The 19,289-nt window shown below is 55.6% G+C and overlaps 1 gene segment (V, D, J or C); it reads left to right on the top strand.

Annotated features, from left to right (window-relative positions):
- The first annotated feature begins 14 nt into the window (after positions 1-14).
- LOC123347576 lies at positions 15-17,653 on the top strand. The segment is given in 8 exon segments: positions 15-21; positions 3,827-4,126; positions 4,645-4,938; positions 5,918-6,247; positions 7,909-8,235; positions 8,527-8,859; positions 13,194-13,327; positions 17,570-17,653. Coding segments are annotated over 8 exon segments (1,809 nt in total).
- Positions 17,654-19,289: the final 1,636 nt, after the last annotated feature.

Raw genomic sequence — 19,289 nt, 5'->3', positions numbered from 1 at the left:
GCCCACGACCCAACATGGCCGGTGATTTGGTGAGTCCATCCCAGGAAAGTGGCCGCTATTGGCTTGTCACATGGGTGCAGAGGGTGTTTTAACCCCATCAGAGATAAATGGGGTGAAGCGTGTGCTAGAGAGGGGAGCGCCTGGGTTCCCTCCCCAGCTCTGGGATGGGAGTGGGGTCCAGCCGTTAGAGTGGGGGGCTGGGAGCCAGGACTCCTGGGTTCCCTCCCCAGCTCTGCAAGGGGAGTGGGGTCTAGTCATTAGAGTGGGGGGCTGGGAGCCAGGACTCCTGGGTTCTTTCCCAGGCTCTGGAAGGGGAGTAGGTTAGAGCAGAGGTGCTGGGAGCCAGGAGTGTTGTGCTCTGTTCTGACCTATGAAGGGCAGTGGGGTACGTCCCCTGTGTGGACCCAGTACCAGGGCAGGGTGCAGCTCATGGCTCCCCTGCACAGGCTGGACATGCTGCCCAGGCCAGGATGGGTAACAGGCCAGGCTGTGCACCCCCCAGGCAGAGACGGGGGGACAGAGGTGCTTATCCCACACTCCGGCTATTAGCTGGGATAAGAGCTTTGAAAGAACTGTAGGGAGCGAGCCCAGGGCTGGGCTAGCAGGGGCTGCGGGTCGGGAGTGAGGGGCACTGGCAGAGCGGGGGGCAGAGCTGGGCTAGCAGGGGTGGGGGGCGGGAGTGAGGGGCACTGGCAGGGCTGGGCGCAGGGGCTGCGGGTGGGGAATGAGGATGCTCAGATAGCAAGTGTGAAAAATTGGGACAGAGGGTGGGGGTAATATAACAAAAAGACCCCAAAATCAGGACTGTCCCTATAAAATCGGGACATCTGAGCTGGGGGGACCCCATGGCTGGGCTAGCAGGAGGCTGCGGGTCAGGAGTGAGGGGAACCAGCAGGTCTGTTGGTGGAGCCCGGGGCTGGGCTAGAAGAGTGTTGCAAGTCAGGAGTGAGGGGAACGGGCACGGCCGGGTAGACAGGGCTGGGCTAGGAGGGGCTGCGGGTCAGGAGTGAGGGGCACCGGCAGAGCGGCAGGGCAGCCAGGGCTGGGTGAGCAGGGGCTGCAGGTTGGGAGTGAGGGGCACCAGCAGGGCTGGGCTAGCAGGGGCTGTGGGCAGGGGCGGCTCCAGGCCCCAGCACACCAAGCACGTGCCTGGGGCGGCAAGCCACAGGGGGTGCTCTGCCAGTTGCCGCAAGGGCGGCAGGCAGGCTGTCTTCGGTGGACCTCCTGCAGGCTGCCGCCGAAGCCATGGGACCGGGGACCTCCAGCAGGCAAGCCGCCAAAGGCAGCCTGCCTGCAGAGCTTGGGGCGGCAAAATACCTAGAGCTGCCCCTGGCTGCGGGTTGGGAGTGAGGGGCACCGGCAGAGCTGGGGCGGGAGCCCAGGGCTGGGCTGGCAGGGGCTGCAGGTCAGGAGTGAGGGGCACCAGACAGGTTTGGGGGAGGAGCGCAGAGCTGGGCTTGCAGGGGGCTGCAGGTCAGTAATAGGGGGCACCGGCAGAGTGGGGAGGAACAGGGCTGAGCTAGCAGGAGGCTGGAGCTCAGGGTTGAGGGCCATTAGCAGACGTGGGGCGCTCAGGGTTGGGGGGCTGCAATTAGAGGTTGGGGGAGCAGCTGAATTGTTTCCAAGGGGATTTAATTGTCTCCAGCCAAAATCTTTCTAACCTGAGGCACAAATTTCCCCTCTGGCGTGTCCCTGGTCAGAGGGAACCCCCTGACCTCAGCGAGTGCAGGAACGCGTCTCCCTGAGCCGGCCCTGCCTCCCTGCAGCAGCTCTGCGCTCATGCTCCATGCTGAGAGCCGGGCGGGGGGATTCCCAGCACAGCTAGATGTGAGCGCGGCTGCCTGGGGCTGGACGTAACTGGCAGCTCAGAGGCGACAGCTCAGGGCTCAGCTTCCCAACTTGGCCTTTGAGCTGAGCTGGCTCCGTTTCTGCGGCGCACTCAGCTGGAGCCGCGTTGGGCTTCCTTTCCGGGGGAACGAGCTCTGACCTCTCCGGCTAAAGCCCACTGGAGATGCAGACCCCGTAAGTGCTCCCCAAGGCGCCTCAGCTCTGGGCACCTAGAAAGTGAGGCAGCTGGACTTCTTGGGAGATTTCTCCCGCAGAGTTTGGGAAAGTGTCCAGGAAATCTTCATCCCAATTGGTTAGAATCCGAGTGGTTTCTTGAGTGGGAACCTGGCTAGGAAGGTCGTGAGCTAGGGGTGGTGATAACCAGTCGACTACTGAGTTTGGGGGAGGGAAGGTTTTTTACCCTAACCCCAGAACTATCACCCTAAACCAAACCTTAAACCCAACTGCTTAGACCCCTAACTCTGTCCTAACTCCCTAACCATGACCCTAACCCCAGCATCCTAACCCCCGACAGATGCACCCATTCCTTAACCCCAGCACCCTAATCCTCCCCCTTTCCCTAGAGTCCTAGCCTCATCCCTAACCCCTCCTCCCTAACTCTGACCCCCAACTCTGACCCCCTCTTCAAACCCAACCCCTAACCCCTAACCCCAACGTCCCAACCTTCTCCCCCGAACCCTGACTTTAGATTGCTCAGGCTTCAATGGTGCTGGGATCAGTAGAGTCCTCATTGTTATTTCTCTGTAAAGCTCCTGGCACAATGGATCCTGGTCCTAGATTTGGTTTTCTAGACCACTGTGATACAAGTACTAACAACCAATTATACCCCTAACCATAACCCCAACTCTAACTCGAACCTCCCCACCTTGACCCTCTGAGAAGTTACAAACTGACCCCTTGGGAATAGGACCCAAGAGTCTCACTATCTCCCTCTGGGAAATGGCAGCAGAACCGGTTGGTGTCTGATGGTTGAATGGCTGCAAAATTGGCTAGAAATCCAATCACAACATGTCAAATATTGAACTTGAGGGTGGAAGGGTATTTGACCCAAACCATTAAACCATCGCCCTTAATTCTACCCCAGCTACCTATAGCCCTTTACCCCAGCACCTAACCCTAACCGCGAACCCTTCATCCTCCTCCCCATGTATAATTATAACCCAAACTCTAACCCAAAGGGCCCATATGTCCCAGGTTCAACTGGACAGTCCCAGTCCCTCCTACCGGTGTCTCAAGTGAGTTCTCAGGACTCTAACGACGTGTGTTTGAGATACAGAATTGGTAATTGGCCTCTAGGGGCTGAGGATGTTAGCAATGAATTTCTCTGCCACTTCGGAACCTAATTCCCTTTGGCTCCTCAGGAGAACCCAGTGCAAATTACTGGGAACAACCCTCCACTCTGTGAAATCAACCCGTCTTACTGCTGACCAGCGGCACAGCACAATGCATCATCCAGTCCACAGAGCAGAGGGTGGGACACAGGACTCCTGGGTTCTCTACCTGGCTGTGCCACTGACCTGCTGTGACCAGGTCCCTTCCTCGCTCTCTGCCTCAGTTTCCCCTCTGACCCTTCCTTTATCTTGCGTATTTGGCCTGTAAGTTCTGTGGGGTAGGGACTGTCTGTCATTGTGTCTCTCTGCAGCACCTGGTGTAATCGGCCCCCGATCACACACTGGGTCTGTTTAGCACCAAGTGAACTGGGGGCCCTGATCCTGGTCAGTCTGTGACACAACCTGGAAGACGGGGGGCAGCCTATCTCAGGCCCCCACTTACACACAGATGTTAGTAAGACCTTGCAACTGTCAACAGTCTCACCCCAAACTGTGCTGTGTGAATGGAGCAGAGTGGGGCTCGCTAGGGGACGCTCTCCCCCGGCATTGAGTGCTGCCCCAGTGCCCCGCTAGGGCCTGTGCTGCACGGAGCGGGGCAGGGCTCAGTGGGGCTGTGTCTCATGGCCTCGCTCTCTCTTCCTTTGCAGTTAGTGCCACGGCCCCATCTGTCTTCCCCCTGACCTCCTGCACCGGCGAAGTCACCACCTCCCCGGTCACCTTCGGCTGCCTGGCCCAAGGCTACTTCCCCGAGCCGGTCACCGTGACATGGAGCCCCAACGTCGGCTCCTCGGGCGTGAGGACCTATCCCTCCGTGCTGCAACCTTCCAGCGGCCTCTACTCGCTCAGCAGCCAGGTCACCGTCCCGGCCACCAGCTGGGAGTCTAACACCTATCGATGCACCGTAGAGCACCAGCCCACCAGCTCCAGCATCTCCAAGGAAATCCCAAGTAGGGACGGCGCGGTGCAGCCTGGGGGGGAGGGAGGGGTTGGGGGGGTCTCTCCGGTCCCTGCTCTGGTGACTGCTGCAGGGAGAGAGGCTGGGAGACGGCTAGTGCTGTGAGCTGATGGAGTCGCTGGGGTGGGTGGGTGGATGGAGAGAGACACCACAGAGAGATGGGAGTGAATGGGGACAGGTAGATAGTGTTGGGTGTGGAGGCACCGAAGGGTGGAGGGATGAAAAGAGAGACCGCGCCAAGAGAAGCGATGGGGCTGCAATGCAGGGAAAGGGGCAGAGGGCTGCAAACTGGGTCCTGGGCTGCAGGGAGCGGGGGGCTCAGCAGGGGGCGCTGGGCTGCAGGGAGGCGGGGGGCTCAGCAGGGGGCGCTGGGCTGCAGGGAGGCAGGGGGCTCAGCAGGGGGTGCTGGGCTGCAGGGAGCAGGGGGCTCAGCAGGGGGCGCTGGGCTGCAGGGAGGCGGGGGGCTCAGCAGGGGTCTGTACAAAAACTAACCCATCACCCTTCTCCCAGAGCCCCCCAAACCCATGGTGGAACTCTTCTACTCCTGCACCGACTCAGGCGCCATCCAGGCCGTGTGTTTGATCTCCCACTTCAACAGCGCGGATTTGACAGTGGATTGGATAGTGAATTTCCAGATACAAAAGGGTGACATTGACCAGCCCACAAAGGACGCCAACGGCCAGACCTTCAGCACCCGCAGCCGTTTCACTGTGACCGAGTGGCCGGGTGACTCTCCCCTCATCTGCCAGGTGTCCCAGCCGGGCACCTCCATGAAATTGCAGGCCCACGCCCAGAAATGCCAAGGTTAATGTCCCCAGGGCTAGGCTGCCTACGAAGAGGAGGGGCAGTGGCGGATTCGGAGTTACTGGGGCCCTGTGCTCAGCTTCAGTTTTGGGGGGCCCCCCTTGGGACCCAGCCAAGAAAAAGAACCTTCTCTGTTATCTGCTCCCCACCCCCACCCCACCCCCACCCCCGGCTTTCATTCTTGTTTTCTTCATCTTTCTCCTGTCAGTAATAGCAAGTAAATGGAAATAAAGTGAGGTACCTTGACTGGTTTCTCAGGTCCCTGCTCTGGTGACTGCTGCAGGGAGAGAGGCTGGGAGCCGGCTAGTGCTGTGAGCTGATGGAGTCGCTGGGGTGGGTGGGTGGATGGAGAGAGACACCTCAGAGAGATGGGAGTGAATGGGGACAGGTAGATAGTGTTGGGTGTGGAGGCACCGAAGGGTGGGTGGATGGAGAGAGAGACCACGCCAAGAGAAGCGATGGGGCTGCAATGCAGGGAAAGGGGCAGAGGGCTGCAAACTGGGTGCTGGGCTGCAGGGAGCGGGGGGCTCAGCAGGGGGTCCTGGGCTGCAGGGAGCGGGGGGCTCAGCAGGGGGCACGGGGCTGCAGGGATCGGGGGGGGGATCAGCAGGGGGCGCTGTGCTGCAGGGAGCGGGGGAGGCTCAGCAGGGGGCGCTGTGCTGCAGGGATCGGGGGGGGAACAGCAGGGGGCACAGGGCTGCAGGGAGGGGGGGGCTCAGCAGGGGGCACCGGGCTGCAGGGCGGGGGGGGGCAGCAGGGGGCGCTGTGCTGCAGGGAGCAGGGGGCTCAGCAGGGGGCACTGTGCTGCAGGGAGCAGGGGGCTCAGCAGGGGGCACTGTGCTGCAGGGAGCAGGGAGGGCTCATCAGGGGGCGCCGGGCTGCAGGGAGTGGGGGGCTCAGCAGGGGGCGCTGTGCTGCAGGGAACGGGGGGGGCTCAGCAGGGGTCTGTACAAAAACTAACCTGTCACCCTTCTCCCAGAGCCCCATGAACCCCATGAACCCCAGGCCCCCATTACACCCAAGGTGAAAATCGTCTCCAACACCAACCGAGACCCCGTCCAGCTCACGTGCTTAATCTCCGGCTTCTACCCTGAGACTCTGACGGTGGAATGGCTGGTTGACGGGCAGCCCAGGAAACTTCCTGGTGACACCGCCCTTACCACAAAGGACGCCAACGGCCCCACCTACAGCACCCGCAGCAATGTCACTGTCTCCAAGGCCGATTGGCGGAAGGTCAAGTTATACACGTGCCAGGTGTCCCAGCCGGGCACCTCCATCAAATCGCAGGGCCACACCAACAAGTGCGGAGGTGACGCTCGCCGGCACTAGGCTCCCTACGAAGAGGAGGGGCAATGGGGGATTCAGAGTTACTGGGGCCTTATTTCTGGGGCCCTCCTTAGGACCCAGCCGAGAAAAAGAACCTTCTCTGTTATCTACCCCCACTCCTGGTTTTCATTCTTGTTTTCTTCATCCGCCTCCTGTCAGTATTAGCAAGTAAATGAGAATAAAGTGAGGTTCCTTGATTGGTTTTGCTGTCGAACTCATTTTTCCACAGACCACTTGAAAATCGCTGGGGGTCTCGGTGGACACTTAACGGTCTTTCCAAAGCCTGTTTGTGCCATAAGCGAACTCCTGTTAAGCGCTTTATAAAAAAACGTTGGGCTGCGGGGTCTGGCCAGGACTTAGGGTACGGGAGGGGGCTCAGGGCTGGGGCAGCGGACTGGGGTGTGGAGCACTTACCTGGGGCAGCTCCCGTTTGGTGCGAGGGGCAGGGGTGGGGATGTGGGGGCTGCAGCAGCCAGGGAGGGCAGGGGGCTGGAGGTGGGTGAGGGGTGCAGGAGTCGGGCTGGGGTGCAGGGCCTGGGAGGAAGTTAGGATACAGGAGCAGGCTGGGGGTTGGGCGGCGGGGCCTGGCCAGGAGTTAGGATGCAGGAGTGGGCGGGGGTTGGGGTAGGAGGTTGGGGCAGGGGGCGCAGATGGGAATGTGGGGGGTGCAGGAGCTTTGTTTTGTGCTCAGGGTGGGCGTGAGGATGTGGGGGGTGCAGGAGTCAGGGCAGGGAGCTGGGGTCATGGGGATGCTCCCAGCCCCCTGCCCCTCCCCCCCACCCCCTACCCTGAGCGGCTCACGGCAGGGGGTTGGGGTTGGGGGGGTCTGTGTAGGGGGAGTGCAGGGACCAGGCTGCTGCCCCACAGCTGCCCGGCCCTGGGGCCCCCTGGGTTTTACTGTAAATCCACGTCTGGTCCTGCTGGCTCGAGGGGCTCCTGCTCCAGGCTCTGCCCCCACCGGCAGCCAAGCTCCCCTCCCCCACCTCCCCCCCACCCTCAACCTGCTGTTTGCCGGTGCTCCGGTCGCTCCTGGAGGGAGGGGAGGGGAGGGGCCACAACACACATAGGGGCAGGGGGCTGGGAGCACCCCACAATCCCAGCCCACATCCCCAGGCCCCTGCCCTGACTCCTGCACCCCCACACACACACACCCAGCCCCCCCACACCCTGTGCCATGACTCCGGCACCCCCCATCCCCGCCCCTGCCCTGAGCACCAAACAGGAGCTCCTGCACCCCCTCCCCATTTTCAGCGATTTTCAAGCGATTTTCTCTGGAAAAATAAATTCGACTACAAAACCAATCAAGGTCCCTCACTTTACTTGCTGTTACTGACAGGAGGAGGATGAAGAAAACAAGAATGAAAACCGGGGGCGGGGGGAGATAAGAGAGAAGGTTCTTTTTCTCGGCTGGGTCCCAAGGAGGGGCCCCAAAAACGAAGCTGAGCACAGGGCCCAACTCCCATCCTGGGGCCCCCTGTTGTTGGGGTTCCCCGTGCCAGGGCACCCTGCGATTTACTTTAAATCTGCCTGTGGGGAGGGGGACACCGGGCTGGGCTCGAGGGGGGAGAGGTGTGGGGACAGACTGGGATGGGCTTGGCAGGGGAGACCAGGCCTAGCGGCTGACCTGGGCTCTCCTGTCCCCAGAAGAAACAACGTCTCCCAGCAACATCCAAGTCTTCCTGGTGCCCCCGTCTCCTGCCGACTTGTATGTGAACCAGAGCCCCATGCTCTCCTGCCTGGTGGTCAACCTGCCTAGCAACTGCAGCCTCCAGGTGGTCTGGTCCCGAGAGAAGCCGGGCTCCATTGTCCCTGAACCCCTGACCCTCACTGAGCAGTTCAACAGCACCATCACCGCCTCCAGCTCCATGCCCATCCTCACCCGCGACTGGGAGGCCGGAGTGACCTTCACCTGTGAAGTGAACCACTCAGAGCTGCCCTCACCCCTCATCAAATCGATCTCCAAGAAGACAGGTAGGAGGAGAGCAGGGTCCCTAAGGGGAGAGACTCCCCTATCCCAGTCCCCAGCGGGGAGGGATGCTCCTTAAGGGGATCTTGGCCCTGGGTCCCTTTGCGTCCCCAAATCCCCACCCTCAAACTGTGCTCCAGAGATACCAGCGCCCAGTCCCCAGCCCCTCCACCCTGGAGGAGAGAGGGGATCTTCCTGCCCCTCCACACACACACACGCCCCATCCTTCTCCTCACGTGGCCCCAGCTGAGTGATGTGCTTGGCTCATCTGTGTCCTCTGTCCCCACCCACCGTAGGCAGGCGCTCTGCCCCTGGCATCTACCTCCTGCACCCCCACAACGAGGAGCTGAGCAGCTCCGAAGACTCCGTCAGCCTCACCTGCCTGGTGCGGGGCTTCTTCCCCGAGGACATCTCGGTGCAGTGGATGAAGAACCACAAACCCAGAGAGAGTTTGGAATATATCACCACCCAGCCCATCAAGGACAGAGCCGGCGACTCAAACTTCTTCCTCTACAGCAAGCTGACAGCCAGCAAGGCCAGCTGGAACAGAGGGGACATCTACACCTGCATGGTCATCCACGAAGCCCTCTCATTGAAGTTCACCCAACGCAGCATCAGCAAAGTATCTGGTAAATGAAGAAGGCTCCTCCCAGCCCCACTGCTAGCACTGTCCAGTACAGCTTCCTGTAAATAATCTCTGTGCCCTCAGTGACAACAAGTGAATAAATGGAACTAGTCTGAGCTCATCCCCGGTCTCCTTCTTGTGGTGTGACTGGATGAAATCTGCGGGTCGCCCAAGGTGGACGAGGTCCCAGGTTGCAGGCTGGGAGAAACTGAGATTCTATAAGGCTGGGGATGCCAATTTCCAGATTCTGTATGGGTGGATACGTATATACCATGGATGGATGGGGAGAGACATGGGTAGGTGCCATGGAAGGAAGGATGGGTTGAAGGCATGGAAGGAAGGATGGGTAGATACATGGGTACATACACAGCACAGAAGCAGTGATGGAGTGGGGGGTAGATGGACAGTTACACACATACATACTGCAGAGCCCATATCCAAGTCCAGCTCAGTTGGAAGGCCAGGTGTTCAGAGAGATGGTTAGATGGATACATACATACTTCAGAGGGAAGGACCCAGGGCCGGCTCCAGGCACCAGCCGACCAAGCACGTGCTTGGGGTGGCACCTCGGGCAGGGCAACACTCAGGTGGTATTGGGTTTTTTGATTCATCGGGACAGCGCTGGAGTGGGGGCTTTTTGTTTCGAGGGTGCGGCGCGGCGCTCAGAGGGAGGGAGGGGCTTGGCGCAGCTCAGCACAGCACTCAGAGAGGGGTGGGGCTTCGGGTGGCGTAGCGCTCGGAAGGCGGGGCTTTCGGTGGCACGGTGCTAGGAGGGTGGGGGCTTGCACACTTGGGGGGCGGGGCTTCAGGCAGTGTGGTGCTGGGAGGGTGGGGGCTTGCGCGTGCTCGGGGGCGGGGCTTCGGGCAGCGCGGTGCTGGCGGGGTACGATGGGGCAGCGCTCTTCTTTTTTGCTTGGGGTGGCAAAAAAGTTAGAGCTGGCCCTGGAAGGCCTCATAGACCAACAGATATCACAGAGAGAGAGAGAGAGAGAGAGATTATTATTTGGATTAAAGTAGCACCTCCTCCCCCAGCTCAGATAGGGCCCTGTTGGGCTGGGTGTGGCACAGACACCGTGGGAGACAGTCCCTGTGTCAAAGGGCTCACACCTAGATAGAGAAAGAGGGAGAAGAAACAGAGACACCAGGAGGGGAAGGGACCTGCCCAAGGTTACGTCCGTTACCGAGCTAGAAACAGAACCCAGGTGTTCTGAGAGTCCCACCCAGTCCCACTAGACTGCGCTGCACTGAGGGAAGGATGGTTGGATGGTTCGCAGGTGTGGTGCCAATGGATAAGTGGATGGGGATGGATGGATAAATCTATGGGGAAGGTTGGAGGGGTACCCATTCTGAAGGATGAAGGGATGGATACATGGATGGCCATAGATGGACTGCGATAGATGGATGGCTAGAGATGAGAATGGGTGGGGAAGGATTGATACATAAATGAATGGATGGGCGGGTGCATATGGTAATGGATCAGTACCAATGGCGATGGATGGTGATAGGAAAATGAGAATGGATGGGGATGGACCGACAGATGGATGGATGGGCTGGTACAGATGGTCAGTGATAGATAGATGAGGATGAATGAATGAGTGAATATGGCAATGGATGGATGGACGACTGAGTGTGTTAATGGGGACAGGTGGTGATGGATGTTTGGGGATGGATAATATATAAAGGGCTGATAGATAAGTGGATGGGGTTGCATGTATGGATGGAAGATATGGGTGAGGATGAGTGGGTGGATTGTTAGTGGTGACAATGGATGGATGGGTATAGATCTATATGGATGGATGGAAGATATGGAGGACGGCTAAAGATAAGGCTGGATGGAGTGTGGGATGGATCGGTTGATGGCCATCTCACTGAGGTGCAATCCCCTCTAGGCTACAACCCATGCATATCCAGAGGGGCACCGTATCATGATCAGCATTTACCCTACATCCCCTTAAACCCCAGAGAGGAGAAGATGCCCCATGGGGATTTTCCAGCCAGAGTCAGTGGGGGAAGGTAATTAAAATACCCTGGCCCCCACACACACTCCTCTGCTGGCTAGGACGCTAAGGGCAGGGCCACCCAGAGGATTCAGGGGGTCTGGGGCAAAGCAATTTTGGGGGCCCCTTCCATAAAAAAAAGTTACAATACTATAGAATACTATATTCTTGTGGGGGCCCCTGCAGGACTCAGGGCAAATTGCCCAACTTGAGCCCCTCCTCTGGGCGGCCCTGGCTAAGGGGTCTCCTTCCACCCCATACCCACAGCAGCAGCTGTGGAGGGGGAGATAGGACAACATACAGCAAACACCCCACAGCAGGGATCAGCTCCTGGGCTCAGTCCCCACAAAGCAGCAGCAGTAGTAGGGCTGTTATCTGGAGCACACACTAAGCAGGGACTCACCTAAAGTCTCACTAGCTCTGGTGACATGTGGGCCCCGGCAGTGGGGTGAGACAGACGATGCAGATGCCCCGATGCCCCCGCACATGAGCTCTGTCTCCTACCCAGCCCCTCACTCACAGACCTTCCCCTCCCCCATGTGTGTATCAGCCCCAAAGCTGGATGGGCGAGTGCAGGAATCAAACCCACCAGTGCGAGCACAGAGCTCACACTTGGCATTAAAGGGGGGTAGCCTGCAGCGGCAGTGTTAGGGCTGTTATCCTGGGGCAGTGCAGGGGCACACAGAGAGAGTGCGGGGGTGGCTGAGAGAGAGCTCAGTCCAGGGCAGATGGACACACCTGTAACATGGCATGACCCAGGGACCCTCCCACCTGGGCTGTCGTGTTTGTACCCACAGAGAGACACACAACACAGAGAGACAAACATGCACCCACACAGATCCATGCACCTGTTCTCCAGACATCCCTAGGGCAGGGGGCTCAGTAGGGGGCGCCATGCTCAGGGAGCAGCATCTGTCATGTCAGAGAGACCTGAGATCCCATCCTTAAAATACTTGTGGCTCTGTTCATAAAAGTGAGTGTTCAAAATCCCCACCTCCCTCAGCCGAGGCAACTACAGGCTGCACCTGGGCAAGAGAGCCCGGGATAAACAGGCCCAGAGGTGGCTGCGTTCCATCTGAAGTGACTCCTGGGGGTTTTGTTACACTGGGAGCAGGGTCATAGAGGCACACGTGTGAAATCCATCCATCCTGGTCTTTAGGGAGCTCCCCCACCATGGCAGCATCCTGGCACCTCGCACACCTCAGAGGGATCCTGAGCCACCTTTCACAGCAGAGAAACTAAGGCACAGAGAAATTCAACAGGCGGCCAAGCTTCAGTGCCAGGGTGTAGGGCCACGGCCACAAGGGATGAATGAGATGAGAGCTGGGAGTCTCTGCATCCTTCATTTCATCACAGCAGGCAGGGGTGGGTGGATGGATGGAGGGGTGCATCTAGGGATGGATGGATGGATGGATGGATGGATGGATGGATGGATCTTTCAGTGGTTTGTGGTCATGGATGGACGGAGGTATCTAGAGATGGATGGATGGATGGATGGATGGATGTGTCTAGAGATGGACGGTGGAGGCATGTACAGATGGATGGTTTGTGGGGATGGATGGATGGATGGAGATGTGTGTCTAGCGATGATGGTTTGTGGTCATGGATTGATGGATGAATGTACCTATGGGTGGATGGATGGAGAGGTGCATCTGGGATGGTTGGATGAATAGAGCTGTCTAAGGATGGACTGATGGATCGATGGGCAGTTTGTGGACATGGATGGAGTGGAGTGGAGAGGCATAAATGGATGGATGGAAGTGTCTAGGGATGGATTGATGGCTGAATAGATGGTTTGTGGTCATGGATGGATGGAGGGGTGAGTGGGGATGGATGGATGGTTTCTGGGGATGGATGATTTGTGGTCATGGATGGATGGATGTAACTAAAGATGGATGGGTGGAGGGAGGGAGGGATGAATAGATGGACAGATGGAGATGTCTAGGGATGGATTGAAGGATGGCTCCATGGGCGCTTTGTGGTCATGAATGGACAGAAGTATCTAGAGATGGATGGTGCAGGCATGGATTAATGGATGGAGGTGTCTAGGGATTGATGGATGGATGGTTTGTGGTCATCAATGAATGGAGGAGTTAATGGGGATGGGCGGATGGATGGATGCATCTAGAGATGGATGAATGGAAGGATGGGTGTGTCTAGGGATGGAATGATGGATGGTTTGTGGTCAGGGATGGATGGATGTATCCAGAGATAGATGACTGGAGGGATGGAAGGATGGGTAGAGAAGGAGATAGGCGGGTTGGTGTTGGACGCACAGTCCGAGCTTTCTCTGTCACAGTGGCTGAGTCGGAGCTGATGTCTCTTTCTCTCCCCCTAACAGAGGTGATCGTGTCAGGTGAGTTTTGCAGCGAGGACAGAGACGAGGAGCTGGACGGCCTCTGGTCCACCATCTCGGTCTCCATCACCCTCTTCCTCTTGAGCGTGTGCTACAGTGCCACCGTGACTATGTTCAAGGTGAGAGAGAGAGAATGAACATAGGAACGGAAGAAAGAATGAATGAGTTTAGCACATTAGATAGTGTAATGATGGTGCCTCTTGTAACAATGGTGGGACACTTCAGAGAGTATCAGTTCAGGACAAATTGCTTAGAGAAGGGCAGTTACAGCCCAAGGCTGGAGTTTCTCCACTTCTAAACACACCAAACCAGACAGACAGGGAGGACTTTGGTTTTACCTCACTGGCTAACCATAAGCCATACAAGCAATTCCCTAAGACACTCCAGTTTCTTGATTGGGCACTTACTGAGAATAGTCCTGTAGAATCACAGAATGTCAAGGTTGGAAGGGACCTCAGGAGGTATCTAGTCCAACCCCCTGCTCAAAGCAGGACCAATCCTCAACTAAATCATCCCAGCCAGGGCTTTGTCAAGCCTGACCTTAAAAACCTCTACGGAAGGAGATTCCACCACCTCCTTAGGGAACCCATTCCAGTGCTTCACCACCCTCCTAGTGAAACATTGTTTCCTAATATCCAGCCTAGACCTCCCCCACTGCAACTTGAGACCATTACTCCTTGTTCTGTCATCAGGTACCATTGAGAACAGTCTAGATCCACCCTCTTTGGAACCCCATTTCAGGTAGTTGAAAACAGCTATCAAATCCCCCCTCATTCTTCTCTTCTGCAGACTAAACAATCCCAGTTCTTTCTGCCTCATCTCATAGGTCATGTATTCCAGCCCCGTAAGCATTTTTGTTGCCCTCAACTGGACTCTTTCCAATTTTTCCACATCCTTCTTGTAGTGTGGGGCCCAAAACTGGACACAGGACCCCAGATGAGACCTCACCAATGTCGAATATAGGGGAATGATCACATCCCTCCATCTGCTGGCAATGCCCCTACTTATACAGCCCAAAATGCCGTTAACCTTCTTGGCAACAAGGGCACACTGTTGACTCATATCCAGCTTCTCGTCCACTGTAACCCCTAGGTCCTTTTCTGCAGAACTGCTGCCTAGCCACTCGGTCCCTAGTCTGTAGCAGTGCATGGGATTCTTCCATCCTAAGTGCAGGACTCTGCACTTGTCCTTGTTGAACCTCATCAGATTTCTTTTGGCCCAATCCTCTGATTTGTCTAGGTCCCTCTGTATCCTATCAATACCCTCCAGCGTATCTACCACTCCTCCCAGTTTAGTATATCTGCAAACTTGCTGAAAGTGCAGTCCACGCCATCCTCCAGATCATTAATGAAGATATTGAACAAAACCGGCCCCAGGACCAACCCTTGGGGCACTCTGCTTGATACCGGCTGCCAACTAGACATGGAGCCATTGATCACTACCCGTTGAGCCCAACGATCTAGCCAGCTTTCTATCCACTTTATAGTCCATTCATCCGTCCAATACTTCTTTAACTATCTGGCAAGAATACTGTGGGAAACCGTATCAAAAGCTTTGATAAAGTCAAGGAATAACACACCCACTGCTTTCCCCTCATCCACAGACCCAGTTATCTCCTCATAGAAGGCAATTAGGTTAGTCAGGCATGATTTGCCCTTGGTGAATCCATGCTGACTTCTCCTGATCAATCTCCTCTTCTCTAAGTGCTTCAGAATTGATTCCTTGAGGACCTGCTCCATGATTTTTCCAGGGACTGAGGTGAGGCTGACTGGCCTGGAGTTCCCCGGATCCTCCTCCTTCCCTTTTTTAAAGATGGGCACTACAGTAGCCTTCTTTCAGTCATCTGGGACCTCCCCCATTCAGCACGAGTTTTCAAAGATAATGGCCAATAGCTCTGCAATCGCATCCGCCAACTCCTTTAGCCCCCTCGGATGCAGCACATCCGGCCCCATGGACTTGTGCTCGTCCAGTTTTTCTAAATAGTCCCAAACCACTTCTTTCTCCACAGAGGGCTGGTTACCTCCTCCCCATGCTGTGCTGCCCAGTGCAGCAGTCTGGGAGCTGACCTTGTTCGTGAAGACAGAGGCAAAAAAGGCATTGAGTACATTAGCTTTTTCCACATCCTCTGTCACTAGGTTGCCTCCCTCATTCAGTAAGGGCCCCACACTTTCCCTGACCTTCTTCTTGTTGCTAACATACCTGAAGAAACCCTTCTTGTTACTCTTAACATCTCTTGCTAGCTGCAACTCCAAGTGTGATTTGGCCTTCCTGATTTCACTCCTGCATGTCTGAGCAATACTTTTATACTCCTCCCTGGTCGTTTGTCCAATCTTCCACTTCTCGTAAGCTTCTTTTTTGTGTTTAAGATCAGCAAGGATTTCACTGTTAAGCCAAGCTGGTCGCCTGCCATATTTACTATTCTTTCTATACATCGGGATGTTTTTTTCCTGCAACCTCAATAAGGATTCTTTAGAATACAGCCAGCTCTCCTGGACTCCTTTCCCCCTCATGTTATTCTCCCAGGGGATCCTGCCCATCAGTTCCCTGAGGGAGTCAAAGTCTACTTTTCTGAAGTCCACGGTCCGTACCCTGCTGTTCTACTTTCTTCCTTGTGTCAGGATCCTGAACTCAACCATCTCATGGTCACTGCCTCCCAGGTTCCCATCCACTTTTGCTTCCCCTACTATTTCTTCCCTGTTTGTGAGCAGCAGGTCAAGAAGAGCTCTGCCCCTAGTTGGTTCCTCCAGCACTTGGACCAGGAAATTGTCCCCTACACTTTCCAAAACCTTCCTGGATTGTCTGTGCACTGCTGTATTGCTCTCCCAGCAGATATCAGGGTGATTAAAGTCTCCCATGAGAACCAGAGCCTGCAATCTAGTAACTTCTGCTAGTTACCGGAAGAAAGCCTCGTCCACCTCATCCCCCTGGTCTGGTGGTCTATAGCAGACTCCCACCACGACATCACCCTTGTTGCTCACACTTCTAAACTTATCCAGAGACTCTCAGGTTTTTCTGCAGTTTCACACCAGAGCTCTGAGCAGTCATACTGCTCTCTTACATACAATGCAACTCCCCCACCTTTTCTGCCCTGCCTGTCCTTCCTGAACAGTTTATATTCATTCATGACAGTACTCCAGTCATGTGAGTTATCCCACCAAGTCTCTGTTATTCCAAGAAGCTGACCAAATACTTCACTGAGGCTACTTAGAATCAAAACACATTGAGATACAAGTACAGACCCAATATTCATAACTTCAACTACAAAAATGATACACACTTACAGTCAGCACAATCATAACGAGCAAAGCAGAACCTTGTCATAGACACCTCACTTCACAACCTTTGTACAATATCTGCTGCAACTATTGTGGCAGAGCTCTGACCTTGCTCCGTGGGTCCTGCGCTTCTAGGCAGCTTATGCCAGCCTCAGTGGCTCACTGTGACCCTCCACGGAGCCCTTCTCTCTCTAGGGCCAGGGTTACAGTCTACTGAGCCCTTTTCATCATAGGCCTGCAAGGTTGGTGAGAGAACTCCCACCGTCTCTGTTGTCCCTGGGGGCTTATTTCAGAACAGTTTAGCCTCCTGTCCTGACAGGGGCCTGACTTCCCCTCCCAGGAGATGTTCCTGTAGTGGTGGGTTGGGGGGAACCCGGGCCCGCCCTCTACTCCGGGTTCCGGCCCAGGGACCCTAGTGGCAGCAGCTGTTGGCAGCCAACCTTTCACTGCCAGAGTTGCTACATTTCCCTGGGCCACTTCCCCACAGCTCTCCTGCTTCTCCCTTCTTCACCCTTACCTTAGGGCTCCCTTACCGATGGTTTGGGGGTGTCTTCATTAACCAGCCCTTCAGCCGCACTTCCTCTCCTCTGGCTCCCTGGCTCTCCCCTGCCGGACTGGAGTGAGCCCTTTTTATAGTATCAGCTGGGCCTTAATTAGAGTCAGGTGGTCACATTAACTGAATGGCCTCACCTGACTCTTTGCAGGTTAATTAGAGTCAGGTGTTCTCGTTAGCCTGGAGCAGCCCCTGCTCTGGTCAGTGAGGGAACAGAAAACTGTTAATCCAGTGGCCAGTATATCTGCCTTCTGCTATTCTGCTGTACCCAACTGGCCTGGGTCTATCACACTATAGAACAGTGGCTGCAGCAATGATCCGTACGGTCACAGTTTATGTCAATAACGTCACAGAGGGCAGCGTGGAGGGGAAAGGAAGAAGAGAAGAATGAAGGAGAAAGGAGAATGGGTGAATAAGACAGAGACTGAATGAATGAGACACAGACAGAAAAGCAGGAAGGAATGACACAGACAGACAGAGCAGCTGCCCCCAGCGCTGACCCCTCTCACCCCTGCTCTCTCTGCCCCCTGCAGGTGAAGTGGCTTTTCTCTGCCATGGGGGAGCTGAATCAGGCGAGTGGCCCCGAGTACAAGAACGAGATCCAGGGCGTGGTGTAGGGGCCACTGCCCCATCCGCCCGGAGACAAGGGGCTGGGACACCCGGCTCCATTGGCGACACCACCCTGAGTCCCACAGCTGCCCCCTGCTAGCGCTGTGCCCCTGGGAGAGGCCCCCGGGGGGAGACAGGACCTCACCCCACGTGGCCTAATCAGCCCTCAGCCACTGGGGACGCTGCCCTGCTCAGAGCTTGGCTGAGACCGGACAACTCCTATCATGCAGGGAACCAGAGCCCCTAGCAAGGAAACAACCCCTCTCCCCCTTCCCACCCTCCTGAGCCCAACAGTCCCTGCTCTGGGGCTGGATCAGAGCCAGCGCCCCCTAGAGGGGAGAGGCCCCACGTCCCTTCCCCACCCCCGGCGCCAGTCAGCCCCCCGCCCTGGGGCAGGACCAGAGCCAGAGTTGTGTCAGTCATGCTGTATGTTGCATATTTAGCTCTTCATTGGGATTTTTGTGGGTGGTGTGTGTGTGTGAGAGACTTTTGTTGTGCGCACTGAGTGACAATAAATAAATAAATAAATATACAAATCAGGCTCCATCTCATTCATAACCTCCATCCCGGACTTTCAGGGACCCCTGACGCCCTCCAGAGGGGCATGCCGATCAGATAGGGAGGCATGTGTCAAGGTGTCACCCCAACTCTGAACTTTAGGGTACAGATGTGGGGACCTGCATGAGATAACCCCTAAGCTTATTTACCAGCTTAGATCTAGTAGCTGCCACCACCAAATAGTTTAAACAAATGTTTATGGGAGAGTCATTTGGAAACTCTGTCTTCTCCCCAAATATTTCCCCAGTCTTTATCCCCCTTTTTCTGGCAGGATTGAGACTGATTCACCTCCCACCAATTCCTGGTGAGACCAGATCCAAAAAGCCCTTGGATCTTAAAACAAGGAAAAATCAATCAGGTTCTTAAAAGAAGACTTTTAATTGCAGACAAAGGGTGAAAGGAATAACTCTGTGAGACTAGCACGCAAGCTACTCTCACAGACAACAGATTCAAAACACAGAGGATGTCCCTCTGGGCAAAACCTTAGTTACACAAAGAAACCCAATTTGATTCTCCCTCCATGCAAAAAGAAGTCACAAAAGAAAACAAACATAATCTAATACATTCCTTCTCTAACCTCTTACTACTTTTAAGAAATGTTAGATGGCTGATTCCTGGATCCTTCACTCCGGCACAAACTTTTCTGAACAGACCAAAGACTGATTTCCCTCCTCCCTCTTTGAAAACATCTTGTCCCCCCATTGGTTCCTCTGGTCAGGTGTTAGCTAGGCTAGGTGAACTTCTTAAGCCTTTACAGGTAAAAGAGGAATTAACCCTTAACTCTCTGTTTATGACACGCCCCCCAAATCATAGATAGTGCTGGACCACACTGGCTGTGATTTTTTCCTAGAACTTTAGGAAAGAAAGAAAGAAAGATGTGTATGTATGAGGATAGACAGTTGTGTAGATAGATACCGGGGGACTCAGACATACAATGACTAGCGTTCTCCTTGGTTAAATCCCCCAAAACCCACCCTGAAATGCAGCTACCAATTTTGAACTCATTTTATTTTGGATCAAACACACAATTCCTGTGTAAGTTGCAAGTTAAACGATGGAGAAAATGAGACTCTTCTCCTTCACCAG

The sequence above is a fragment of the Mauremys mutica genome, chromosome 13, assembly GCF_020497125.1.
Source record: "Mauremys mutica isolate MM-2020 ecotype Southern chromosome 13, ASM2049712v1, whole genome shotgun sequence".
Taxonomy (NCBI): Eukaryota; Metazoa; Chordata; order Testudines; family Geoemydidae; genus Mauremys; species Mauremys mutica.
This window is presented reverse-complemented; position numbering and strand designations above follow the sequence as displayed.